This window comes from Penicillium samsonianum, assembly GCF_028829775.1.
Source record: "Penicillium samsonianum strain IBT 33392 chromosome Unknown utg000003l_segment0_segment0, whole genome shotgun sequence".
Taxonomy (NCBI): Eukaryota; Fungi; Ascomycota; class Eurotiomycetes; order Eurotiales; family Aspergillaceae; genus Penicillium; species Penicillium samsonianum.
Window position 1 is genome coordinate 4,965,389 of NW_026643261.1, and position 25,119 is coordinate 4,990,507.

The 25,119-nt window shown below is 48.9% G+C and overlaps 9 protein-coding genes across 9 annotated transcripts; 4 read left to right on the top strand and 5 right to left on the bottom strand.

Moving 5' to 3' along the window:
* Window positions 1–1,151: 1,151 nt before the first annotated feature.
* On the bottom strand, window positions 1,152–4,130 carry N7471_005501 (putative sister chromatid separation protein (Src1)). The gene is made up of 2 exons (XM_057278220.1): window positions 2,174–4,130; window positions 1,152–2,031 (listed from the first exon to the last, which is right to left on the bottom strand). Exons 1-2 carry the CDS (start codon window positions 3,742–3,744, stop codon window positions 1,407–1,409), a joined length of 2,196 nt encoding a protein of 731 aa, XP_057137830.1. The 5' UTR covers window positions 3,745–4,130; the 3' UTR covers window positions 1,152–1,406.
* An 893-nt stretch (window positions 4,131–5,023) lies between these two features.
* acyA (adenylate cyclase acyA) lies at window positions 5,024–11,527 on the bottom strand (the record flags this gene model as incomplete). Its single annotated transcript, XM_057278221.1, has 3 exons — window positions 5,024–5,311; window positions 5,367–11,244; window positions 11,349–11,527. The coding sequence occupies 3 exons, from the start codon at window positions 11,525–11,527 to the stop codon at window positions 5,024–5,026; spliced, it is 6,345 nt and encodes a 2,114-aa protein (XP_057137831.1).
* An 83-nt stretch (window positions 11,528–11,610) lies between these two features.
* On the bottom strand, window positions 11,611–12,281 carry N7471_005503 (uncharacterized protein; the record flags this gene model as incomplete). Its single annotated transcript, XM_057278222.1, is given in 4 exon segments — window positions 11,611–11,907; window positions 11,996–12,124; window positions 12,245–12,263; window positions 12,274–12,281. 4 exon segments carry the CDS (start codon window positions 12,279–12,281, stop codon window positions 11,611–11,613), a joined length of 453 nt encoding a protein of 150 aa, XP_057137832.1.
* Window positions 12,282–13,683: 1,402 nt separating this feature from the next.
* N7471_005504 (uncharacterized protein) lies at window positions 13,684–13,908 on the bottom strand (the record flags this gene model as incomplete). Its single annotated transcript, XM_057278223.1, has 1 exon — window positions 13,684–13,908. One exon carries the CDS (start codon window positions 13,906–13,908, stop codon window positions 13,684–13,686), a length of 225 nt encoding a protein of 74 aa, XP_057137833.1.
* A 1,481-nt stretch (window positions 13,909–15,389) lies between these two features.
* N7471_005505 (glycoside hydrolase family 16 protein) lies at window positions 15,390–17,260 on the top strand. The gene is made up of 4 exons (XM_057278224.1): window positions 15,390–15,569; window positions 15,619–16,179; window positions 16,242–16,628; window positions 16,696–17,260. The coding sequence occupies exons 1-4, from the start codon at window positions 15,479–15,481 to the stop codon at window positions 16,761–16,763; spliced, it is 1,107 nt and encodes a 368-aa protein (XP_057137834.1). The 5' UTR covers window positions 15,390–15,478; the 3' UTR covers window positions 16,764–17,260.
* Window positions 17,261–17,808: 548 nt separating this feature from the next.
* Window positions 17,809–18,782, top strand: N7471_005506 (uncharacterized protein; the record flags this gene model as incomplete). The annotated part of the gene is made up of 2 exons (XM_057278225.1): window positions 17,809–18,324; window positions 18,387–18,782. 2 exons carry the CDS (start codon window positions 17,809–17,811, stop codon window positions 18,780–18,782), a joined length of 912 nt encoding a protein of 303 aa, XP_057137835.1.
* Window positions 18,783–19,768: 986 nt separating this feature from the next.
* Window positions 19,769–21,234, top strand: N7471_005507 (bZIP transcription factor). The gene is made up of 3 exons (XM_057278226.1): window positions 19,769–19,965; window positions 20,024–21,017; window positions 21,070–21,234. Exons 1-3 carry the CDS (start codon window positions 19,885–19,887, stop codon window positions 21,192–21,194), a joined length of 1,200 nt encoding a protein of 399 aa, XP_057137836.1. The 5' UTR covers window positions 19,769–19,884; the 3' UTR covers window positions 21,195–21,234.
* A 544-nt stretch (window positions 21,235–21,778) lies between these two features.
* N7471_005508 (uncharacterized protein) lies at window positions 21,779–21,982 on the top strand (the record flags this gene model as incomplete). Its single annotated transcript, XM_057278227.1, has 1 exon — window positions 21,779–21,982. One exon carries the CDS (start codon window positions 21,779–21,781, stop codon window positions 21,980–21,982), a length of 204 nt encoding a protein of 67 aa, XP_057137837.1.
* Window positions 21,983–22,370: 388 nt separating this feature from the next.
* Window positions 22,371–25,108, bottom strand: N7471_005509 (ATP-binding protein; the record flags this gene model as incomplete). The annotated part of the gene is made up of 3 exons (XM_057278228.1): window positions 22,371–22,574; window positions 22,616–23,347; window positions 23,402–25,108. The coding sequence occupies 3 exons, from the start codon at window positions 25,106–25,108 to the stop codon at window positions 22,371–22,373; spliced, it is 2,643 nt and encodes an 880-aa protein (XP_057137838.1).
* Between the last annotated feature and the right edge of the window lie 11 nt (window positions 25,109–25,119).

The following is a 25,119-nucleotide window of genomic DNA, read 5'->3' on the forward strand; positions in this document are numbered from 1 at the left end:
TCCCTTCCCGATCTAGGTACTTTCGCGCCAAGCACAACTCATGTACACGACGCATACAAAAGCAGCACCCGTCTCGTCAGGAAACCTTTTCCCCGAGCAAATATGGGAGCTGGTTGGTTGGCTGGCTGGGAAGGAATTGCTTTTTACCACAGGATCTGATATTATGCATGCATCACTAGCTCCGCTCTTCCTGATTGGTGTTTGCTGTAATATCTACTTGCCTTGGCGATGTTCGAACTGAGTATCGCGCGCCTGCAGATAAATCCTTCGAACCACTGTGATGGTAGCCACTAATTTGCGAAGCGGCGAAGATATCAGCCTCTCTGTTCTTCTCTAGATGGCCTATTCCAAATACTGGTACCTTTGATATACGCGACTCGCGCGGCTTACAGTGGCTTCGAACATCACTTCTCACATTCCCCCGTTTCATTGGATACTCATACTAAACAAACCCGTCTTGCTGACACTACTTTCTACCAATACAAACACTTCCCATAGACCTAGACACAAAGACTGAAAGCAAAGAACATCCTCAATACGAACCCCACACAATCTAGTATCACCCCTACTCAATCTGCAACTAAAGAGTTGATGCGAGCAAAACACACGCGCACTACCGATCAGATTGAAATCGACAAGATTATTGGTTGATCGGTTCGATGCGTTGGGCATCAAGAATGAAGACGGTCAAGAGCGAGAGTAAGAGCGAGAGCGAGAGCGATATATCCTTTTTACCGAGATGCAGATTGACTTCGAACATGCAGACGGGCTATATAACATAGAGTAACCTGCTAAATGGTATGAAAGCCAAATGCAAAGTAATTCATTATTCTTATCTGCATGAGTACTATACTCATTAGTAGCAATGAATATGTAAAGTCCCCTGGATTATGTGTATTCACCCACAGAAGAACCCCTCTGGTTCTATGGGGGTGATAGTAGTCCTATAGACATCATTACCTGGCGGGGTGTGTTGCATACCTAGGTACATGCGTTACTCTACAATCCATGCATGCAACCTTGGAATGGACCTTGGGAGGGTTCGGCTTGGCGCTAGACACTGGCAAAATTCTTGGGAATGATTGCAGCTGGACTACATTGTTTTAGACGATACTGGTTTATACATCGTGCGCAAAGTGCTAGTACGGAGATTGTGTCTGTCTGAGAAAAATGAAGATTTTGATTGGAATGGGTAATGGAATTTGTATGGACGGACAGGAATATGTTCTGAAGAAGTAGGCAAAGGAAACAGGGAATAAAGTGTGTAAAAAGAAAAAAAACCCGGGAAAAAAGAGCCATATCTCATACATCGGAAAAGAAAAACGGGTGGGATATCAAAAAGAATACAGTCACGGTCGAGCAGCGTGTAGAAATACCAACGTATCCTCCAGAGAGCAGGACGAGAATCAGTAGATCGGACGGCCCTCATCCCAGCGGCGAGACTCTCTCGGACTAGAAATAGGCTCGGGTTGACTTTCGCCCGCAGGGGTGTGAGGGCTTGCCAAAATGTTCCCTGATGGAGAAGGGATAGAGAAGCGTGCACTTTCACGGCGGCCAGTATGTTCCGGCTCGCCGACAGCGTTGATCCCACCGATCCACTCCCAGACTCGAGAAACATCACCGCTACGTCCTTCTCGCACCGAAGCACGGACGTTAGCGTTGCCCTCGACAAAGTTGCGGACCCGTCGCCAGAGCTCCTCGCGACGCTTGCCTTGGAGTTCAAAGCGGAGGACGTCATCGCGGAGCTGACCAATGGCAATATGAGGTTCTTTGGCATCGCCGCGGGCGTATAGTGCAGCCTGTGTGGATAGTCGGTCAAGGGTTGTAGCTACCAATTCAGGCACGCGAGCAATGTCAGACCGACGTGCAAGCACACGCGCACGAGCGTACACAAGGAGACCAATGGTCAAGATTAGAAGTGAAATAGGGAGTCGATACGCGAGGAGAGCGAGTCGGAAGTGGCGGCGGACGGCGCATGCGAGTGGGAGCCGTGCAATGGAGGTAGAGGAGAGGACGAGGATGTCGGAATTTCTGTGATTGCGAACGCGCCTCTGTCAGTTCCGGTACACAATGTCAGACCAGATCTTCATAAGAAATGCCGCTGGATGTGGAAATCCAGAGCGATGAGTGTAGCCAAGGAGACACGAGAATCCCTCCTAGGGTGGAAACTTACTGCTTGGTCTTGCTGATAACTTCATCTTTGCCAAGGATCTCGCCAATGGCGCCCTTCCACAGCTCATCAAATTCGGTGTCACTCAAGCCCTTGCGGCGCTTCTTGGCCACCTCTTCCCTCAACTCTGGCTCGCTGATGTCTGGAGATCTGGCGCCCTTGCCGTCTTCCTTCAGCTGACCGCATTCCCACTTTGCCCGGCGCTCACGAAGCTCCTCAACAGCTTTATCAGCAACAGCCTTCACGCGGCGTTCCTTTTCACTATCGGGTTCACATGTTGGCGGCAACGGCACTAGGCCACCGAGGGCAAGAGGATGCGGCTTCAAAAGGAAATCATTTTCGCAGCGCACTTCGAAGTCCGGGTAGCAGAAGGCGTGGCTTGGGCACGGCTCGCACCGAGGCTCCAGAACATTCGCCCACTCAGGAACCTTGGTCTCTGCCAAAGACCAGGTGGGCTTTCCCAGGCCGCAATATCCAATCTCGAGCTTTTCTTTGCGCCACCAGATACCAAAACTGCCGGCAAGTGAAAGGATGACCACCCAAGGGGCCAAGCGGCTGAGAGTTCCTTGCTTTTGGGGCCGTCGCCTAGCCTGAACTTGTGGCGAGTACTGATCATTCTCCATAGACATAGCGAGCTGTTCCTCAGGCGTGAATTCTTCACCGGCCTTAATTTCGCTTTCATCATCATCCTCCGATTCTTCCGACTCCTCCTCGGGCTCCTCCTGTGGAGGCATCAACCGGGAGGCGAAATCAAACGAATCCCGCCTGGGTGGCTGGAAACCATCATTTTGCTGAAGGCTGGACGGCGTTGCTGATTTCCGCGACCTGAGTCCGCGGCCCCGGGCTGGGCTGTCGGTAGATAAACGCGAAACGCTCTTGCGCTTCCCGTCATAGCTCATCCTTGCGCTTTTAGGAGCCTCAGGGCTTCCACTCTGGAAAGGATTGTCATCCGTAAACATGCTCTCGTTGCGTGATTCTGACTTGACACCAGGAGTGTGTTCATCCACTTCTGTGGAGGGGAGGACCTCGCTCCGTCCGACTTTTCTAGCTGTAGATTTGCGAGGCGTAGGACGGGTAGCAGCGACGGGAGTGGCGAGTGTGTCGTCGCCGGTTTCCGTGTCAGACGTGCGAGCGTGTTTACCCACCGAGCGAGCAACGCTCGTGCGCTTTGTGTTTCTGACAGGTGTGGCAGGACCGAGACCATCATCGGTCTCTACCGTTGAGTGACGGGTGCTGCGTCGCGATGTACCTCGCTGGCCTCTGCTTGTGGATCCGACTGTTGAGGGTGTGGGTGGAGGAGGCATCGACTCTCTGTCGTTCGCGTCGCTAGCCACTGATGTCGACCGACTGCTCATATCAGTAATCCCCGCACTGGTTCGTCGAACCGTGTCGCGGTCGCGCAAGAGCTTTCTGGCTTGCGGAAGGACTTCATCTTCAAGGATGCCAATCAGCTGAGCCTTCTTTGCCGAGGCAGGGTACGGAATATCGTGGCTGACGAGGATGGAGCGGAGACGAGGAACGGTGAGAGAGTTCAGATCGAAATCTGGATGGAGGTATTCCAGGTCATCCGCCATTTTGTGTGGCGTGTAATGTGCAACGTTGCGGCAAGATTAATGTGCGAACACCCCGACCGAAATGGCGTAGTTTAGGGGGGTTTTGTTAATATGGACACCGAACTTGCAGCACGGTGCGTGGCTAGACGAGATTTCAATATGCGAGTGAAATGCCACCGATCGCTCCCTTTTTCGAATTTTAACTGGGGTAGGAGAAGTGTTGTTTTTTTCTGTCGAGCTGTTAATTACGCCAGACCCGGTTCGATAATTTGTTCAGTTCGTAGCCAGGGCAACAGGTGGAGCAGGAAAAAACGGCCGACGTTGGGACTATCGACTCGAACGATGTGAATGTAGGTAATAAAACTCAAGGAACAGATGTCTCTCCCTTTTTTTTGGCTTGGATTCGGTTTACTAGATGAAGGGGTGAGCAGACCAAGGAAAAAGAAAACAAGGTCGATGACGTAGGCATAAACATTGGCGCGTGACATTGACGCCTCAGGCCAATAACTGTGATAAACTAGACATTTGATATCAAACACAACTACATACATCCATGGATGTACTCAAGTATAAAGTCGGATTCAAAATAGCAAAGGGTCTAGATGGCAGGTGTCTGTCTTATACCGGTGGACCTTCCTATCGGAAATTCATTTTTTTTGTGGTGCTAGTTATACTTTTATGATCTTGGTCAAGTCCATACATAATCTATTGCGAATATACCCACCCCATGAACCCCTGCGGCAGGTGTTCACGAGTGGAAATGTTCAGACGTAATCCCTGGTGATACATAGGAATGTCCTTCGTATACATCTTAAAAAGAACATCCAAAAGAACATCCAAAAACATGTCCGTGTTCTTACATATAACGTCCCTAATATCATCTTGGCCCAAATATATCAGAGTATTAAGGTAAAGATCGTCAAGGACATAGGACTACCCAAGTATTCTTGTCAAGAATCAAACAAAATGGTAAGAAAAAAGCCCATGAAAGTATCATATAGACTGTAATATATATTCACTGTCCGAGCCAATTACAGCCCTAAAACTCAAAGCAGGTCAAAGCCAATAATAAAAGAAGATACCGAAACAATCACCTTGGCTCCATGCCATAATGCTTTATATAAAAACAATTTCCAGAACCCCCTCCCGCCAGTGGGACGCCGCCCACCAAAACAAACCCAGAAAGATACAAGAAGGGAGAAAAAAAAGGTCAAAAACGCAAGTAATAGGAAACCAAAAGTAAGATTGAAATTAGTGCGATAAAGCAGGCGGCAGGAATCAGCGGTAGATGCGGCCGGAATCAAAAGAGCGATCGATTGGCATCGCCGGGGAGGTGGAGGAAAGATGACGAGGCGGAGGTAATACCGCTGTCGATACTGCCTGAAGGAGCCGCCTTGCCATAAGTTGGTGGACCGCCGATGTTGCCCGCAGTACCAACGGCCATCTGCTCCTTGAGAGCTTGGAATTCGGCAAGTTGTGTTTGTAGTTGCTGTAGTACCTCGGTGATAGGTACGGCGTGGTCACTGAGGGTGTCGCCCGGTTTGAAGGGACGCATCATGTGGCGTAGGGAGAGTGTGTTGATGCATACCTGGAATTTGTTAGGATTGGAAGTAGAAAGAAAGGGGAGTTTGTGTAATACTAACCTCGATGCGGGTGACCTGTTGATCGACCAAACTGAGAACGGTTGAGTCGTTGAGCTCACCACCATGCCTCTTGACCATGTTGAAGAGAGCGACGTTCGGCTCTCTGAGGCTCGGTTCACTTGGATGCTCCATGGCACCGCAGAGTCGTTCAAGACGGAGTGTTACTTCCCAGAGACGCCAAATGACGTTTGTTTGGATGTCGAGTTGGTTATCTGGGCTGATGGTTGCAGCGGAGCTGTCAAGATCCTGTGATTCCTCCGTAGAGATCATACGACCAGAAAGCGAGGAGGGGTAAACAAGGTAGAGGGGTTCCGGATTTTCCAGACCCTTCAGCTTTCTTTCGCCTTGATCTTTGATAACGAAACCTTGACTATTCAGCTGCTGCAGCTCGCGACGAATGTTGTGGCCGAGGCTATCGCCGCGGGGATGGCTGTCGGTCGAGCTGGTGGAGGCCGAACGCTCAGCATCCGCGAAAATCTCGAGGCTGCGGTGGATGTCGGTCATGAAATCTGACGAAACGAAAATCTGTCCTCCATCTGCGACGGCAGAAATTCGCGACGCACGATTCACCATTGGACCGAAATAGTCCATTCGACTGGTGACCGGATCTTTTGCGCAGACAGGCTCGCCCCAATGGCCACCCATGCGGACAGACAGGCCACGGAAGATAACATTGTTGTCCATGTCAACCACAACTCGGCACTGGGGCTGATCGAGAATCTCTGTAGGCCACTCAGCTTCAAGGAGCTGGTTTTGACAGTTGAAACACCACAGCAAGGCAGCCGTCGTGGTTGAGAAAGCCACCATGAAAGCATCACCTTCTGTCTTGACTTCGTAGCCACCGAAGATTGCCAGTTGCCGGCGCAGGATGTCATTGTGGATTTGAATAGCAGATCGCATCGCATCCGGACAAATCTCCCACAGACCCGTGGATTTCTTGATATCAGTGAACATGATAGTCAATTCACCCTCGGGAGCATTCACGTGTTCAAAGCGCGCGAGTCGCGAATCTCCAGGACCATCGCGCTTCTTGGGACGCTTGGCAGTTGGGATGATCTGCTCTTCAGCAAACGTGGACGAGGGAGTGTTGAGAGAAGGACGAGGCTTTGGGCGTCTCCTTTGAATCTCCCCAACGCCGAGAATCATCACCATCAGCTTATTGGTGGCGCCGAAGGAGATGGCCAAATCACGTAACTTTTGAGCTGCAAACATCAAGTCTGGTTGTTCTCTCCTAGTAATGTCAACCACCACTTCGGGAGTAACATAGTCCCAGAGTTCCTTTGATGCCAACACGATCATCTCATCTTGTTCCGTCAAGGTGGTATGCAGTGTGGAAGGGGCCGCAATGACAGCAGGCATCATAGGGAAGTGTCCAAAGCACCTCGACACGGTGAGGACATCATTCAGCTTCCCGGTGCGAGACACGAAACCTCCTGCTGCACGAATCCGTGCGCGCTCGTTAGGTTCCGCGGGATCATGATTTTGCGTCAAAGAAAGCATTGAACCATCTGATCGGATCAAAATAGCCTGAGCATCACCGACATTGGCGGCGTACAAGTCCATGTTGTTCAGATACAGGACAGTAGCAATGCCCCCTGACTGAATGTCGTCCTGATTGAGCAACTTGGCCGCAGTCGATCCTCGATGGTACTGCCGGATCTCACGGTCATCAATGGACCTGTAGGCAGAGCCTGCCATATTCTTATTCAATGCCAAGAACGACCGTCGGAGTGCGTCCAATGGTGTTTCACCCTGATCTCGCTGAAGCTTCTTAAGCTCAAACGAGAAAGTAGAAGTGAAATTCTCGTGCAAGTACTTTGCAACGCGAGAACCACCACTGGAAAGTATCTGTCCGTCAAACATTCCCACAAGTGTTTCCACATTATCCTGCTTCAACCGCGGAACAATCATATCAATGATAGATAGATGCTCGGTTTTACCAAGAGAGTCGGCCATACCGTAGGCGAGAGTACCAGCCAAGGAGGCAGATGTTCTCACACGGCGATCTTCAGTCTCCTCTGGGATGGTGGGAATGGTGAGTGTGACATCCATCAGTCCCAAAACACGGAGATGGGTCAGGGAGTTGAAGTCAGTCAGGTCAGCGCCATTGGCGGCCGGAGGGCCCAGCGACGCGATATTTGGCTTGATTTCCAAACGCTTGTTGCCCGAGAAATTCAGATACTTGAGATTACGGTTCCAGTTCCAGTTCCAATCATAAGGCCAGTTTGACACGTTGTACTTGAGCCCGTTGCTCCCCACATCCAAAATAGAAAGCTTGCTGACCTTGCAAAGCTCTGCAGGCAAGACCTGGAACCGGTTGGCGTTGATGTGAAGAACTTTGAGGTTGCTTCCCTCTTCCAGGTCATCGGATGGGAGGGAGGTCAACTCATTACCGGACAGGTACAGCTCGGAAATCAATGGCCACCTTTTGAGGATTCCTTGTGGTAGTTCAGTCAGATCATTGTAGGAAAGATTGACAATACGCAGCTCCGGGAGCAACGATAGTTCCCGGAAAACATCGTCTTCAAGCCTGTTGTCCGCAAGTGAAAGTGTTCGAAGGGATGCCGCAAACGTCATTGCCATCTGCTGAGAGAAGTTTGAGTCCTTCCGAGTCACCGAGTTCGGGTCGGTATATGATGGCGACGCCGCCGACACCTTCCTACCAGATTGAGCATTTGAAGGATTCCGGTACCCGTTCGGTGATATAACACCATTCGACGTTTGACTAGGTCGACGTAGACTTAGTTCATCCAGTGGGCCTATATCTTCATAGCTGGAGTTTTCAGAAATGCCTGGTGTAGTCCCAGGTGTGTTTGTAGGTTCACCGGGAATTTGAGGGTACGGAGCACCACATTTTGGAAAGCTCGACAGAATGTTTGAGGAGATGTTAAGTATTTCCAGCTTAGCACAATGCCAAATTTCGGCTGGTAGGGAATTCAGATTGCACTCCCTCAGATTAAGATGCTTGAGCTCCCCAAGGCAACCCAGAGTTGGAGGCAAAGATGATAGGGGGTTTTTGATCATGCTGAAGTGTTCCAGTCGACGCAACTTGCCAATCTGAGGCGAAACCGAGGAAATATGATTCTTGTCAAGGACAAGCTTCGTTATATTCGGGCAATTCTCGAAAATGGTATCCCTGAATTGGGAGAGCTTGCCGGAGGCAAGGTTTAGAGAGGTCAATGTTGGCATAGGAGCGTCAACATCAAATTGCGTCATAGGGCAGTGGTCCAGATGTAAACTCCGCAACCTCGGGAAGGAGCCTTTGAAACGCGATAGAAGATTGTGACCAAAGAATATCTGTTCCAGCCGTGGAAGACTAGAGAGAGCATCGATATTGGTGATGGCATTGAAGCGTCCATCAAACTCCTTGAGGTTCACTAATTCCCCGAAGGAATCATCGAGAGGCCCGCTCAAGTTGTTGTTTGTCATCCAAAGGCGTTCGAGAGTGGCCAAGCGGCCAATATTGGGAAGTTCTTCTATGCCATTGAAGCTGATGTCGAGATCAACTAGACTCTTGAGGTTGCAAAGGAAATCTGGGAAGACCTTGAAACTATTTGACGACATGTTCAGGTTTCGCAGGTTTTGGAAATTGCCGAAAGAGCTGGGCAGCTTTGTTAACTGATTGTTCGCCATCTTGATGCTAACAAGACCAGTCAGTCGATCGAGACCCGCATGATCCAAGTCCTCAAGGCAGTTGTTTGACACATCCAGATATGTCAATCGGCTGGCCAAACCAAAGCTTTGTGGGAGGAACGCGGCCTCATTCCCGATGAACTTGATCTCTCGCAGATTAATGCAGCTTTGAATAAAGTCTTTGGGAACGTCTAATGACAAGTTCCTCGACAAGTTCAGTGAGATGATCTCGGAGGATTTTGCATAAAGCGTAATTGGAATAGTGACAAGACTGCGGCCTTGGAGATCCACATGGCTGAACTTTTGCACTTTGTTGAAACCCGGTTCACTCTCGAGACTGCTGTAACCACTGAGCTTTGTCGGCAAGAATATGAAGCGACAGAGATAACTGTGATCCTCGCGGCCAATATCTCCGATGCGGTCCTTTTCCGTATAGCCAACTTGTTGCAGCAGCCGCTTTTGCATTTGAATAGGTCGCTCATTGTGGTCAAGTTGCCGCGAAATATCATTTTTTCGTAGAACAATTTCATAATTGTTGAGATGATCTTGCAAGAAAGACTTCCGACCAAGCATCAGCAGGATCTCGGACACGGTAGCATTCAGACCAGCCGATAGCGTGGCAAAAGTAGAATCGATTCGGAAGATCCGAATAAAGTACGAAGCTTCACGATCACGAGGGCCGACAGCGGTGGGTTCTTCCAAGGTAGGATCTTCTAAGGTAGGGTCAACGGGCCCCCTGACCTGCCAACTTTCAGGCGCATTCCACGGCTTTTCGAGTTTGGAATCGTCGCCGGGTGTGATTGTCCCATCCAGTCCACGCTTCATTTGCCCAGGCGAAGGTGGACGGACAATCCCGTTCAGGTCTTTCATATCGACATCAAGGTGGAAGACATGCTTGTTCTCCTCTTGATTTTTGTCGTCCTTGTTAGGGTTATAAAGGTCACCACCTTGATGGGTGAACACACGACGATTACCAAGCTTTCTTCCCACCATCAGGCCCTTCCCAGAATCTTTCTTTCGGTCCGAATCTACTGACTCCGGGTAGCGAGAGGAAGTACTCCCTTCGAGGCTTCCTTGCCTATCGCGTCGCGGAGGGGAAGAATTCCTCGATTTGTCATGAGACTTCCCGAGGATCTTTTTGATGAATCCGCCGAGTCTAGGATGCTGTGGGTTCTGATCAGGGTCTCGATATGCGCTACGCACACTGGGCGTTGGACTTGTCGACCGGCCCCCAAATACAGTGGAGTCGCTCATGTCATTCGCTGAATGCAGGTAGTTCTCATTAAACGGCCGCAATCCAATGTCGTCCCTGCCAGTAGCAGGTCGGGTTTGGGACCATGCCAGATCGCCAGCAAGAGTCGGGTTTTCTTCTTTGCTTCGTGAGGAACGATGTCTGCCAGGTCCCCGTCGGCTTGGCTCCTTCTGCCCTGAGGCAACATTTTCCGAGGATGGAAGACGCTGTCCATCGGGGCCGATTGGTACATGGCGCACTGGTGCCTCCCCATACTGCGGAATGTCATTAAAGCTCTGATAATCCCATGGAGTGATGTCACTGGATGGCAAAGGGTTATTTGCCCGTGGCCTCTGTGGACGTTGCGAGGAGTTGGAGCCCTCGGGTGTATTGCGTGAGCCATCTGAGTTCGCTCTCTCTCGCGCCTTCAACTGGTCGACTGGTCCCCCACGCCTGCTCGGCGGGTTCTGGGAGCCATCGTCATCGGTTTGAAGCTCCCCAGGCGAATGATAGTCATCTCCAAGTAGACCTTTCAAATGCTTCTTTCGGAACTTTTGGCTAATACTAGATCTAGATCCCTGGCTACTGACTGTAGTTGCGCTTGCAGCAGATGGCCGGCGATGTTCCCCATGGTATTCATACTCAGCGGGTTCGCTTGCGATTGTTCGTCCGGTCGTGGGACGAAATGTGAATGACGCAGGCGAGGCTTCATGTTCAGAGTAATCGTGATAAAAAGTACCACTAGCATCTGGCTGACCACTGCTGGGGATGGTGGACCACGGGGCAATCGACTCGATCTCATCGGAGTCGGCGTAAGATGGGCGAAGGGGTGGAGGTCGGGGACTCGAGACGGATGATTGGGAGGGGCTCTCTCGATTGCTCGGGACCATCAAAGCCTCGTGGTGATTGCTAAAGCCAGAAGCTTTGCGTTGTTCGGTGGGAGAAATGTCGGGGGAGTTCCATGACCACATGGAATTTCCCCAATCAATCCGGGGGGGTTTTGAGGAGTCCGGCCTGGCAAAAAAAAAATTCTTAGCACCTCTTCTTTTTGAGCTTGGATTCGACGCGCCATGATCGCGTAGAGCTTCAGCAGGTCATTTGGAGAAACAGAAGCTTACTTGGAGTCCATTTTTAAGGAACTGGGAAACGGGTCGGCATTGTGAGCTCCCGTAAAGGCTTCGTCTTGATCTCGAGACTGACTCTCAGAGTTTCGCACGGTATCCTGCGACTTCCAGCTATTTCCAGAGCTCTCCGAACCCTGGCGGTTATCGGTTAGGTTGCGGTCCCGCGCCGGCATGGCTGCGCTCAGACTCGGCCAAATTCCACCACGACAACCCTGTTCAAGTTGCAGCCAGCTGTATCTTGGGGTATGGTGATATTTCAGAGCCGCCCAGCATTAAAAGAATCGATGATTATCGGATGGTGTGGGCGACCGGGGGAGCTGCGACGTGTGGCTGTCAATTCTGCTGTCTCGGGTGCTGGCGCCACGTTGTGGAGGCCGACCTGGCGACGCGGTAGAGAGTCTAATAGCTGGAAGAAACTCTGTAGGACATCCAATTTGAATTCGAGATGAGGCAAATAAATGGGTTGCCACCAAGAGCGCGAAGGAGTTGGGAGGGCTAGCGGGGGCGTGAGGATAGGGAAGGCGTATGAAATGATGAGGCCGAGGGCGTAAGACTAGCGTCGGGCGTGAGTACTCAAAATGGGGCGTTATTTCATGAGGTTTTAGGAAGTGATTGCGGTTAAGGATAACCCGGGCGCATACTGGCAAGGCGTACGGGGTGATTATTGAGGTCCAGAGGGTTAATTGGGGGGGAAGAGGGAGAGTGGGGATGGTGACTCGTGACAAAGGCGGATCAACGTAATGACGATCGAGAACAAAGCCAACAAGATCCTTATAAATTTTTTAAAAAGGACCGAAGCTCATGAGATTCATATAATAAGAAAGAGATGGAAGAGGAAGAAGAAACCCGTGTGAGCTTCGGGTACTAGGCCGGAGTCATGAGGCTCTTACTAAGTAAGGTACACTTTGCCTGAAAATACGGGGACATCATCACCCTGGAACTTGTAGATTACTTGCAGGCTACATAGGTATTTGGAACTAATCTTTGTATTATTTTTCACTTCTTTATTTCTTCATTTCTTCATCTCTTTTTGAAGTTTTGTTTTATAGATATAACCATTTTCATTGGGCATGGTCCGTGATGCTGTCCGTGCTCGACAGGGAGACTGTGGAGCTCCCCAGTCTTTGTTCTGCTTCACTTTTGCTGTCTGTTCTATTTTTTGCTATTTCTCGTACAGGGCGTATACAATTCAGCTACTCCGTATGCGTGCGGCATTCTTGCATTGCATAGCCCTCTACGGAGTATAGTCGAGTCATTGGACCATCATCCCGCCCGGGTGAAATCACCCTCAGAGGTATCGAGGCTGTAACAAAGAATCCCTGTAGCACTCCCAGGGTTGTACTCGTAAATTTTTATTTTTTTTGGCTTCACTCGAAGGTGGCAGCTCGAATTGCCAAGGACAGTTACTACCGTTGCACAGCTCATTTTCCCTTTGTTGCAACCCATCTGGCCTGTGATATATATCTGTCCAAGCTGTTAGGTACGGAGTACTTTGAATGGCATGTTGCGATATAAAAGCCATAGATTCTGATGTTTTGGCACACGGAACTCCAGTACTTATACATAATAGCTCTGCCCAGAGAACATTCCTGAGATACAGGTAGGCTAGATCAAAACTACTTCGGGTAGCCTCCATCGCACAGCGATTGGAGATTGAAGCACACCTTCTTCTTCTCGAAAATATCTAGATATTGGCATCATTAATTCGGCACAAACTTATCGATTCAAAGATTTTGGATGAATTTGCTATGACTGTCTTTGCCCACAATGACAGTAGCATGAACAAAAACACGACCTCCCTCTTCTCGAGTTCCGCTCTTAAGCAGCTAGTCGGTCTGTTAGAGATAACCCCGGGGAGACATTATGTATGATAATCTCCTCAGGGTACACTCTGAGCCAGTTCCTGGACGAAAGCATTGATCCGCATCTTGCTGTTCTAGCAACGGCGGAATGGTCAGAAAAGTCTGCTTGGTGTCGAAGTTGCCATGACGTTAATGATACTAGCTTCGCACAATATATGAGCGTGTGCTCGATATGACTGTAGGAGTGCAAGAATGTGATCTAACTGGGAGATCCTCTCTTCCTAACAGTTTCCTTCGGAGTATGAATCAGATTGAACAGAACCAAGAAGTAGGTCTAGCAATCCACTGGAGACCGCTACTTCAGAGACCCTGCAGGCCTAGACGAAAGCATGAACTTGCGCTGCAAGAATTTCTCTGTATTCAAAGTCGAAACGGTTGACCCCGGTGTTGCAAACTAAGATGCCAAGCTCGCGAATCACTCTGAACTTTATGTGTGAACACCACACCTGATTTATAACAATTGAGATCTAGCTAAACACACTCGGTATTTGCACGAGTTTCGTCGGTGGAATTGGCGTTGACCTCAGTGTCGGTTTGAAGAGCAGTGAGGGCGCCTTGCCCATAGCCTCGTCGCCGACGGTGATAATCAGACGAGCCGTCTCATACCATAAGTCTTTCTCACCGCCGGTAATGGTCACAGTCTTTCCGGCAAGACTAGCGCCGTCAGGAACGAAGGGAACCACGTTATCCATGGTAAAAAGATCGGATGAGAATGTTGAAACCCAACCAGCAGCGTTGTGTATAGCTGAAAGGATGGTGGAATAAGTGGAATAAAAAGGGAGTGAACAAAGCTAGAATGGGTTGCGTGGGAAAAATTTAACGAACTCATCAAGCGACACTCACCGCAAGAAGTTTGCGTACAGGAAAATAGCCCTATACTCTAGTACATAAGTCGCAACCAACATCTCGTATGCCCCGTAACCTTTCGATGTACTACATATAGCAGTCTTTTGCCTTTTGAAAATCTTCCCTCAATTTCCAACTTGTAAATAAGCGTCCGTTATACACCAACATCCCAATCTAGTATCGTCTCGTGGAAGACGAGAGCGCGAGCAGTGCCGTCGAGATCGTTTCCTACATATGTAGTCATACAGGGGCCTAAATGCGATACCCAAACAAAACTTGCACTGCGGCGGTTCTTCATGGCCAAAGAAACAAGTTACAAATATCGAGACATGATAGGACCCACAGTTATCGGACTATTTTTTTCTCCCGCTGTCGTGGTTCAGTTCGTCGCCCGGCAGATCGCCCTTACATCGATCGCCTACAACATACATAGATCGGCGGCTTTATGTCGACCAAGGTCTAGGCCAGCCTCATATGCTATTATTGCATGTAAACAGAGTGCCCATTAAGTGAAAATTGCAGATATTTTTAAAGGCTAGCCAAGGTTGGTGCTTAAAGTCATATCATCCGTAAGGCCGCTAGAGCCAATGGGAAGATGGCTGCCCAATGGTAGACAGCCCTGGCCCAAACATTGGAATCACGACTATTGATTAGTACTAATACCTACTTGTTTCGGATGACAGACAAGGACTCCGTGCGGAGTACGGTGTATGAATTACTATGATGCAGAGGAAATCTTCAATATGAGATCACATCTCTAATAATAAGTGGTGTATGGGTAAATGCGAGAGGCTGGGGGTGGGTCCTAATATACGTGTGTCCCCCTGCCACCTATTAATTTTCCTTGGGCCTTGCCGCTTTTTCTTGGTTTTTCAGGTAGACTGGTTTCATCGAATGAATATCTACTCCGTATGTACGGATGCGGAGTACTCCATACGTATTCTCGATCGAAGATGCCTAATTCAATGTGTTCTGTGTCACATACTCAGAATAGCCAATGTACATGCAGATGCACACTCAGAGGATGTACATTAGCATCTGGACTGCACACCCGTCAAGTGTACGGGGGACTACATGGAATGACTCCATGTACGGAGTAGACTCCATGGAACAACGTGGCGTAGCTCTCTCTAGCTGGTCCACCTGGTGGGCACAATCTCGATCCGGGACAGAATCCAAGGATGTGATTGGTTCAATGACAGCCGGGGACCCACGGATCGACCAAAAAAAGAAGGCACGGAAACGGAGGAGGCTGGCACCTTCCCAAAATTGTTTAAGACCGTTTGTGTACTTTTAGTTTTGAAATCTCCTTTCCCGATCTTCTTTCCTCATCTGTTACCCTTTCGTATCAACTTTCATCTTCATTATTGCATAATAGTTGCGAGATTACTTATAGCTTACTCTACTTGGCCCACCATGCGATTCTTTCTTGGTGCAGCGCTGGGCCTGCTGTCTTCCACGCTAGTCGTGGCCCAGACTTATACCGATTGCAATCCGACACAGAAATGTGAGGCTCATAATCACCGTTGTGTCAACAGGTTACTAACAGCCAGTAGCATGCCCCGCGGATCCTGCATTTGGCCAATCTGACAAGACGTTCGATTTCACAAGTGGCGCATCTGACGCTTTCAAATCGACTGGATCCGTCACATATGACCAAACGAATGGTGCAACCTTCACTATTGCTAAGCAGGGTGATGGCCCTCTGATTCAGTCCGGCTGGTACATCATGTTCGGCCGTGTGGAATGCACTATCAAGGCAGCACCGGGGACCGGAATCGTGAGCAGTGCAGTTCTGCAGTCCGACGATTTGGACGAGATTGACTGGGAGTGGCTGGGTGGAAACAACGCCCAAGTGCAAACCAATTACTTCGGCAAAGGAGACACAAGTTCATTCAGCCGTGGCGCCTACCACGAAAATTCCGGAAACCATGACGACTTCCACACTTTCTCCATCGACTGGACCAGCAGCCAGATTGTGTGGGCGATTGATGGCAAGACTGTTCGTGTTCTCACACCCGAGACGGCAGACACCAACCAGTACCCACAGAGCCCGATGATGATCAAGGTCGGTGTGTGGGCTGGCGGTGATTCGAACAATGCCAAGGGCACTATCGGTGAGTGGGACTATCTTACATATTACTTTTATCGTGCTTGCTAACAGCTTGTGTTTGTGCAGACTGGGCTGGTGGTCAAACAGACTATAGCCAAGGCCCCTTCAAGATGTATATGAAGTCAATGACCGTGACTGACTACTCCACCGGAACTTCGTACAGTTATGGTGACAGAAGTGGCTCATGGCAGTCAATTGTCGCGGAAGGAGGCAAAATCAATGGCAACAAAGGCGCCGAGCCCACGTCGACCGAGTCCGCACCTGCAATTACTTCAACCATTGACAGCGTCCCAGTTCCCTGGAGTGGAACCCACAAAGAAACCTCAAGCTGGGTCACCCCAAATGTCTGGCCCTGGGTGGCGACCGACCCTCCTTCGGCCTCGTCGACGGGATATCAGTATGACTGGGAGTCTAGCTCCGGCCACAACAAGCCACCAGGTGGAGGCTCAATGAGTGAGCAATCCCCCGAATCCCTTTTTGATTAGATTCGTCCGTTAATATCGAATCTTTTCCCCCACAGTCTACCTTCCGCTTTATATCAGCAGTATTGCCTTTTTCTTCGGTTGCCTTTTCCCGCTCTGGCGTTGAGATTTCGTGACGAACCTCGACTCGAGGATGAGCAGAATCATATGTTCGATCAAACCTATTACTGCCATTACTTCTACCAACACGCTCACTCGAGATGATACAGCGGCAGCTTTCGGTCCTCATATTGCTCCACCGGTGGGCAGTGCGAATAGCCCGTTCCTGCAATGGCAGGTGTCTTGTGTGCTCTCTTTGGGCGTGTTACTGCATTGGCTTGAACGCATCCGCGTTTGTATTATTATTGATGACTTCATCGGACCCGGCGTTGGTTTATATTTTTACTGGACATGACACTTGAGCGATGACTTTAACGGCTCATGCAGCCGCAGCATTTGGGCGCTTAGAGGCAGCTTCTATTCTTGTTTACACTCTACTTTTATCATTCATAGATGTCAAAACGGGAATACCCCATTGATGGGACACGCGTGCCCTACATACATAACGAGTCTTCATGTATTCATAGCCTATTGGACTACCCATAGTCTTCCCGTTAATCAAAGCCCTATTTTATAATTAATTTTTCACCTCCGTAAATTCTCGTAGCTAGTACAAATTCTAACATATGTACAATCACTGGGGTGAAAATAGAGACAGATTCAAGTTACTTCTATAGCAAGATCTTGCGGTCAGAATAGGCTTTGTCTGAGGTTCCCATACCAAAATAGCAATAACTCTCTGTTGACAGGATGGTGACGATGAGGGATTAAAGCAGAAAAGTAAAATACGAACACCGATTTAAATCATGAGATAGACAACTGTAATCATTTCAAACAAACTTCAAGACATAAACCAGGGCATCAAGAAGATTAAGTAAAGAAAAAGAGACTACTATAAGAGTAGGGGGATAAGATACCACTTACACCCATATGTATGTACCGATCAGAACAGGAACCGGAGACAACTGTGATCCATGGCTCTTTTACGGAGCCATCTGTGAGATGGTCTGATGAGACACTTCACTCCGAAGATCAACTTCTTGCTCTCAAAACTCCATCATTCTCCAAGTCTTCCTTTTTCAACAACCGTTCCAACACCATCACTTCCTAACATGAGCGACGAAACTGTTATCCTCACTACCCACCGAGCTCTGGCTCTTCCAGAAATCGTGGGTGGAATCCTCCTTTGGATTTACAAGGACCCTACAATAATCCGGTACCGCACACGTTGGTTACTGAATTACACCTTGGTAAATAAGACGTGGTACCATGAAACGATGCGTATTCTGTGGAGCGACGTGGAAGCAGATGGGAAACCCCTCGACGAGGTCATGATCAAAATCTCCCCCGACCGCCGCCAGATGTATGCCAACCTTGTGAAGACTGCAACTGTGGAAACCTACAGCCAGAAGACTGAGCCAGTGGTACAGCCAGTTCTGGAAAATGTGGTCTTCCCGCAGTTACACACTTTGCGCCTTGTTCTGGTCTTTCACAACATGGACACCGAGGAGTGTATCCGCACCCCAAATTTGAACATGCCAAATATCCAGACCCTTCATGTCGACGGTTCGATTGGGCCCACTTATCTACACCCTGGCCAATGGGACTATCTCACTGATCGGATTACGGTTTGTTTCACTGGCTATCGCCTGCTGCACCACATGGCTAAGCACTCCTTGTGCATATCTAGAAGCTCTTTCCGAGGTTGTTGAATGTTCGAATTGAGATACCAGCTATCCTTTATATTGCGGGGTTTGAGACTCTATCTGAGAACCTGCCAAATTTGGAATCTATCGAGTTTGAGGAAATCTTGTTCCTGTCGGATGTGGAAGATAGTCTGGAAGATACATATAGTGAGGCTTTGGAGAACGATAATTTGGAGGACGAGAATACGAAAGATGGAGATACGGACGACGGGGATACGGACGACGGGGATACGGACGACGAGGATACGGACGACGGGGATACGGACGACGAGGATACGGACGACGGGGATACGGACGACGAGGATACAAGTAGCGAGTATGAATACAGCGAGAATGCGGATGAGGAGCTGGTGCAGCTTCTCACCTCTACGTTCACTTGATAATTGTTGTATCGTACTTGCGTGAAATTTGGCAGTACTTTTGCTCGAACTCAGCTTGCATTTTAGAGCCCACTTCAACCTCGTTTGATTCCTGAACGGTCTAACATGAATGGAGAGGTCAAGTGTATGATGGATGCAATGGATACAGAAGTGCAGAGTTACAGTGTTTTGGGAGAACCTAGATGATATGTCAACCATCTGTAACTTTCTTTTTTGCCATTTCTTTAAACTTTTGGATTGAGGTGCGTCAGGCACTATCATGGCCACACCCACCAATTCTTTCCCTGAAACATATCGTTCATGTGATTTAAGACCTAGACTGCATTGCAATTGATGATCATGACAAGAATAGCCCGCCGCATAAGCGGCCTTGTAACGTCTTTTTGGTTAGTCTTTTTCTTATAGATATTTTGTCTCCCTTCTCGGTTTTATAGATAGATGGCGGGAAAAGTCCCAATTTGTGAATTCGACCTTCCTAATATGTATAACCTTTGACAAGATACATGATTTGTGAACTTTGACTGCCCATGTCTATCTCCAGCTATGCCAACCATCTTCCAGTTTGCTGAATAATGATAATATGCTGATCTCGCCTGCGGCGAATAGGGCAACATCTAAAAAGGAAATCTACCTAATAGAAATGGATCTTATCACGGATGCGCCGCTTTGTTTCGAGCTTAATTCGACGTCGTAATATTCTGATACTCTCACATCCAAATAATTGGCCACAGCCTAATTCTTAGCCCATGTATTATTATACTATCTTCCTATTATTACGTAACTAAACATCTACTATGTAGTATGAATTAAGGAGAGGAGAGTGGGTCCATTGTAAATGATAAAGTCGGGCGACCAATAGGAACCTTCCAAGGCTGTAACTATCCATGGATGGATCGCCACGTCTTATGTCATCCACCAGCCGCACCTGGGCACTGCCCATCCACTTGATTTTTCGATTATTCAACTTCCCGATTCCTCGGCTAATCATCTAATCATCGTATCGCCTCCGCATTTGTCATGTTTCTTACAGATCTCCAGGGGCTGCACAATTTCGATATACAACATAGGCTGAGACAGGATCTTCTCACACTAATTCCGGACAATGGGCGAAGAAACAGCTAAACCGAGTGGTCGCAAACGCGGTCGTCCTCGAACTGTGACCGACGATCAAGAAGTGCCAGAGGTGGGTCAGATCCCAACGCTCCAAGTGCCTACATATGCTTATAATCATTGATTTATAGAGACGTCGCAAACAACTCCGGCTCGCGCAGCAGGCATATCGCAAAAGAAAGGAGACCACGATCGGTAACCTGCAGAATCGCGTACACGAATTAGAAACCGGCATCGAGAATATCAGCCACTCTTTCCTCTCCTTCAGTAGTCTTCTTATAGAAGAGCAACTCCTCTCACAATATCCGCATATCGCATCGGCTCTTCAAAACATAACTCAGCAATGCGTGTCGCTTGCGAAGGCTGGGAGTGATGACCCGACTGAGGGAGCCCTCCCCGTCGTTCGAGCCGCAAAAGAGTCTCAAATCACAAATAATAATACAGCCCCGACATCAGTTCTGGATGGCGCATACTCAGAAGCTTCAACAGATGCCGAGGATGTAATAAGATCGGCTCCTATGAGCTGGCCCGGTCCTCCTACCCCACCATATCAAGGTCAATCCATCCTGCCATTCGACCTCGTCATGTCATCATCTACTGTTCAATTTCCTCTTATCACTCCGCCATTATCGAACTCGCCATTATCGAACTCCTCAACACTAGATCTACTCTCCAGTAATATAACGCCTGACAGGCAGTGGAATGTCGCACAACGTCTAGTCCGGACTTGCTGTCAGGGCGGATATCGCCTTCTCATCAACAATCCAAACAGCTCCACAGTCCCTCATATCTTTGGGTCTATTCCAAGTCTGTCAGAACGCAATCGTCTGATCTCAGGCTTTTACGATGTCATACAGGACAAGACGGGTGTCTTGACAGATCACAAGTCTAATGTGCTCCACGCCCTGCAGTCCAACATGAACATATTCTCGAATGAACAACTCCAGCTCCCGTCTAAGATATGGCAGATTGCGCTCGAATCAGCTTCTGGTGAGTGGATGGATGCCAGCGGAGTGCAAGGATACCTGCTTGACAAGAGAGCGATCTTTGAGAGTTTTCCTGATTCCTCTGGCCGTGTTGGTTATTCAGTCTCGTCATCACTTGATATAACGGCCTTCATCAAATGTGAGTTCTTGGGAATGGAACGTCTTGAATAAATCCACTAACACCACTGTAGCTGTCTCAAAAGAAGCCATATGCGTTGGGAATGGACCGGTATTCCGACGGCAAAGCGTTGAAAAGGCTCTTCGTCTGGCAACGATTAGTGTGCCATGGGATTTCGAAAATCTTTGTGAATTATAACGCATATTTCTACCTGTAAATATATAATGCATACACGAACAGAGGGCATGTGGCCGGCAATTCAAATAATTGACCGTTGCCCATTTGGTTGTACTGGTAGTGACTGCCCCAAGTTTCCAAAACAACGTCCCACTCGTCCACACTCGATTTCCACATTGAGTATGCGAGTCCTCTAGTTCAAGCCACAAGGCAATCGAATGATAGTGTCCATAACTCCCGCACAAGCCGCGCAATATGCAATCATTTTCATAGCCAATTGTTGGTGTTCCTTCCAACTTGGGACGCGCAAGCTAAATTCTTCGCCGCGAATTGCATAATGAATTCCGAATATTTACACCGTTGTGAGCTCATTGACATTTTGAATTATTACAGGGGGCATGTGCTATGGTGACATCTGATCGGATCTTACCATAGTGGAGTAGTGGTCACTAGCACTAGATGTTAGATGCACGAGTCAATCGCCAAGCCGATGGAGTATGGCCAAATTACTGGTTATCGAGGTTACCCCAACTCTTGGATTCGCTATATTAATATTCCTCTTATACTGAGCGGTATTCTTTGCTGGGCCCCGTACAACATCACCTATGCTTGGCCGGCTCTCATGGTTGGATACGGTATGTATCGACTACCATGTGAAGCGCAACTACGAACGGTGGTGGCAGAAGTATGCCTACGTTTTTAGCTCCTCGTTATCCTGTGGGATTGGTATTGCCGGTCTGGTAATCTTCTTTGCTGTCCAGTTCCATGCTGTTGATATTAACTGGTGGGGCCAATACCGTGTCGTATAATGGTTGCGATAATGATGGCTGCCCCTTGCTGCCGATTCCTGAAATTGGGCATTTCTGAGATTGGTAGTAAGATCTAATGGAAAGACATCTATATCATTGAATTTACTCTTTTAATTTCACAACAATAGTCGGCCGCTTATGTGGCCTCTGTCCTTGACGACCTAAGACTTTAATAATCTGATATATTTGGACGAAGGTGGTATTAGCGGTGTTATGTGTGATATCCCTCCGATATGTTTTTTGGATGTTCTTTTTAGATGTCCTTTTAGATGTTCTTTTTAGATGTCCTTTTAGATGTCCTTTTAGATGTCTTCTTAGGTGCATACAAAGGCGGTAACAAGCATATCTTACGACTTTTCCATGTATATATAACCAGGGATGATACCAGTCAGTCATCGAACCTCGCAGACACCTCAATCACATCCTTGAGGTGATCATACGTGAGAACCTCTTTTTTCCACTTTGCATACTGACGAGCAGAGGTGACGGCATTTCGAATTTGCCGACCATTCAACTTCTCCCTCTGAAGCACATCCAAGCTCCCCATAAGATTTTCAACATCAACGGCATCTTCATCAAACCCATCCAGTCGCTTGATAAAAGTTTTCCAAATGATTCGTCTCTGCTTCTCACCGAGGGGGGATAGTGGAGTGCCAGCTGGATACGCGACTTGAACGCCTCATCGAAGGTACCTACCTGGTTAGTGGTCAAGATCAGGATTCCCTCGAAATATTCCACCACGCGCAGGAAAGCCGATACGAGCGCGTTCCGGTTCAGATCTTCCAGGCTGCGCTGCTCGAGGAAAACATCCGCTTCGTCGAGCAGGACTACGCAGTTCCAGATCTTGCCCAGGTGTAGCACAGACTCGAGGTACTTCTCTACCTCCTCGGGCTTGATGCCGACGTCGCCGCATGTGACTCGATAGAGAGGCCTCTCGGCTATTTCAGCCACACTCTCTGCGGTCAGTGTTTTTCCTGTTCCCGGCCCACCATGCAGAAGCAAGATAAGTCCATTGCCTTTACCGGCGATCAAATCGGCGGAGTACTCGGGCTCGACGTGGTTGGTCACCAGTGCTTCGATAAGGTCTCTGGATTTAGAGTCGATGGCTAAACTCTCGAAGGCGTCTTTGTTCCACTCGACATGTGAGATGCGGTCGACTGAGAGCTCGAACCATTTCTTGCGTCGGAGGTTGAAGCCAGTCACCCTCGGAGGCATCAACAGGCTGAATGGCTCTGGTGGGGGTTGCTCTCTGGTCATGGCTCGGTAATCGAGTGTCTTTCTGCGTGAGCCGTTGTTCAAATACCCGGTCGGGACTGGATGTAGTCTGTTGTATGTCTTCATGTCTATGATGTATCGGTCGTCGGCCTAGTAGCAATGGTTAGTTCTGCTCATCATTGCAGGCTGACAATAAATACATACCATGGTCTGGAAATTCTCTTCTTTGGTTGCCTGATAGGACACGTACTTCTGCGTGCGGAATGTCCAGAAAATCTCCCCGCGGCGCTGAAGCTTCCGGACGAGATGATCAGGAGCGTACTTGATTGGGTATACCGCAAGGTCCGTGATAGCACACTCTTTGTCTGAGTCACTATGGGATAGAGGAAGGCTAGAATCATGCGGCAAATAATCCACATTAAGCGACGGCGGCACCTCCACGGCATGCTGTGATGGAATCACAAAGCTGAGCCTAGTCCGAGATTTATAAAAGTCGCCATCGAAGTCCCAGGTCTGGACACTGATCCACCAACAAGGATTGCCGTCCTGGATGTCTATGCTTCGGATTGGCCAGTCCCTGACTACATAACCTGTATGCTCTTTTTTTTGGTTCCAAACTAGGACTTCGTTGGGCTTGAACAGATATTGAACGTACTCCGGGCGAATTTTGCCTTTCTCGAAAAGCAGGTCTGCTGCAGTGTATTCATTGCCACAAGCCTCTTGGACATAGTCCATGAAGAGGTCAAATTGTCTTTGTGCCTCTGAGCTCAGCCCTCGTTTGATTTCCGATTCTCCAACGCCCCGGTTATGGTAGACGAAGAGATAAGGCGACTGGACCTCTCCCGTGTGCCGGTAGTCACTGTACATGGATCGAAACTCTTCGCCCCTGAGGAAATCTGCGATCACGTCTTTCAGATCTTCAGAAACTGGAAAAATGCTCTCACTGAATGGCTCTGGCTTGCCATACTTTGTGTTCGGTGACTGAGGCTCGGTCCTTCTTTTGTAGTTCCGGAAAACTACAAAAGATATGTCTCTGTTGAGAGCGAGGTACAGCTCGAAGTTAGTCAGCGGATCATTGCAGCGCAGATATGGCGCACCCATGTTTCGATGGATGAGCTCAGGGGGGTCGGTATAAATCCCCATCCATGGAGAGCTGGGCCTAGATCCGCGTGGCCTGTGCCTGGGGCTGAATTCATCGTCGCTATCGTTCATGCTGTGGTTGTCACTCGGATAGGTGCCGTCTTTCTCAATCCGATAAAGGATCTGATACTTTGAGGCTATGGGCAGGACGGGCTTTCCTTCCAGCTCCCGGACCTTGTCTCGCAGAGCTGCGATTTGGGCCTTGAGGTCATTGGCCTCTGATAGAGAGACACTTCCTTGGCTGGGAGGAGTGTACGTGTCCGAGCGAACGGTGTTTGAGTACTGCGGATTCATATTGTATAAGTCCACAGACTGTGGACTTGGAATCTGTTGCCTTGTAGGAGCGTAAGGAGCATTGGTAGGATACACCGGGACTGGGGGATATTGATATGGAACAGGACCCGGCGGGAAAGGGCCTGGCATGTTTTGATTGTTGACCAGCGCCGGCCCGAAAGAAGGGACAGGGTTATTAGGCTCGACTGGCCTTTGGTATGCGCTGCCCTGGGATGCAGCCATCCTATTTCGTCGGGCGACGTTCTGCTGTTCTAACAGCATGAGTTTGAATGAGTAATCCTGGTTGTTTTGATGTTCTTGCTTCGTTCTGGGATTCGAAATGTAAGGCGTACCATCAAGAGGAGGATGAGTTGCCCCTCCGAGCGAAGTAGGAACTGGTTGCTCTTGTGGGGCGTCTTTGCCGCTGAGATTCTCAGAGATGGTGTTGGTCATGTACAGCTCGTCACGAGGGCGAGCTGGGTTTGAATGAGGATACATGCCCTTTCAAC

What these genes read in the sequence shown, in the direction of transcription:
- N7471_005501 (XM_057278220.1), bottom strand. Translation starts at nt 3,744, where the DNA reads ATGGCGGATGACCTGGAATACCTCCATCCAGATTTCGATCTGAACTCT. An exon ending in GTTATCAGCAAGACCAAGCA is followed by an intron (nt 2,032 to 2,173) that starts GTAAGTTTCCAC and finishes TCGCAATCACAG; the next exon opens with AAATTCCGACATCCTCGTCC.
- N7471_005505 (XM_057278224.1), top strand. Translation starts at nt 15,479, where the DNA reads ATGCGATTCTTTCTTGGTGCAGCGCTGGGCCTGCTGTCTTCCACGCTA. An exon ending in TTGCAATCCGACACAGAAAT is followed by an intron (nt 15,570 to 15,618) that starts GTGAGGCTCATA and finishes AACAGCCAGTAG; the next exon opens with CATGCCCCGCGGATCCTGCA. An exon ending in ACCAGGTGGAGGCTCAATGA is followed by an intron (nt 16,629 to 16,695) that starts GTGAGCAATCCC and finishes TTTCCCCCACAG; the next exon opens with TCTACCTTCCGCTTTATATC.
- N7471_005507 (XM_057278226.1), top strand. Translation starts at nt 19,885, where the DNA reads ATGGGCGAAGAAACAGCTAAACCGAGTGGTCGCAAACGCGGTCGTCCT. An exon ending in ACGATCAAGAAGTGCCAGAG is followed by an intron (nt 19,966 to 20,023) that starts GTGGGTCAGATC and finishes ATTGATTTATAG; the next exon opens with AGACGTCGCAAACAACTCCG. An exon ending in TATAACGGCCTTCATCAAAT is followed by an intron (nt 21,018 to 21,069) that starts GTGAGTTCTTGG and finishes ACACCACTGTAG; the next exon opens with CTGTCTCAAAAGAAGCCATA.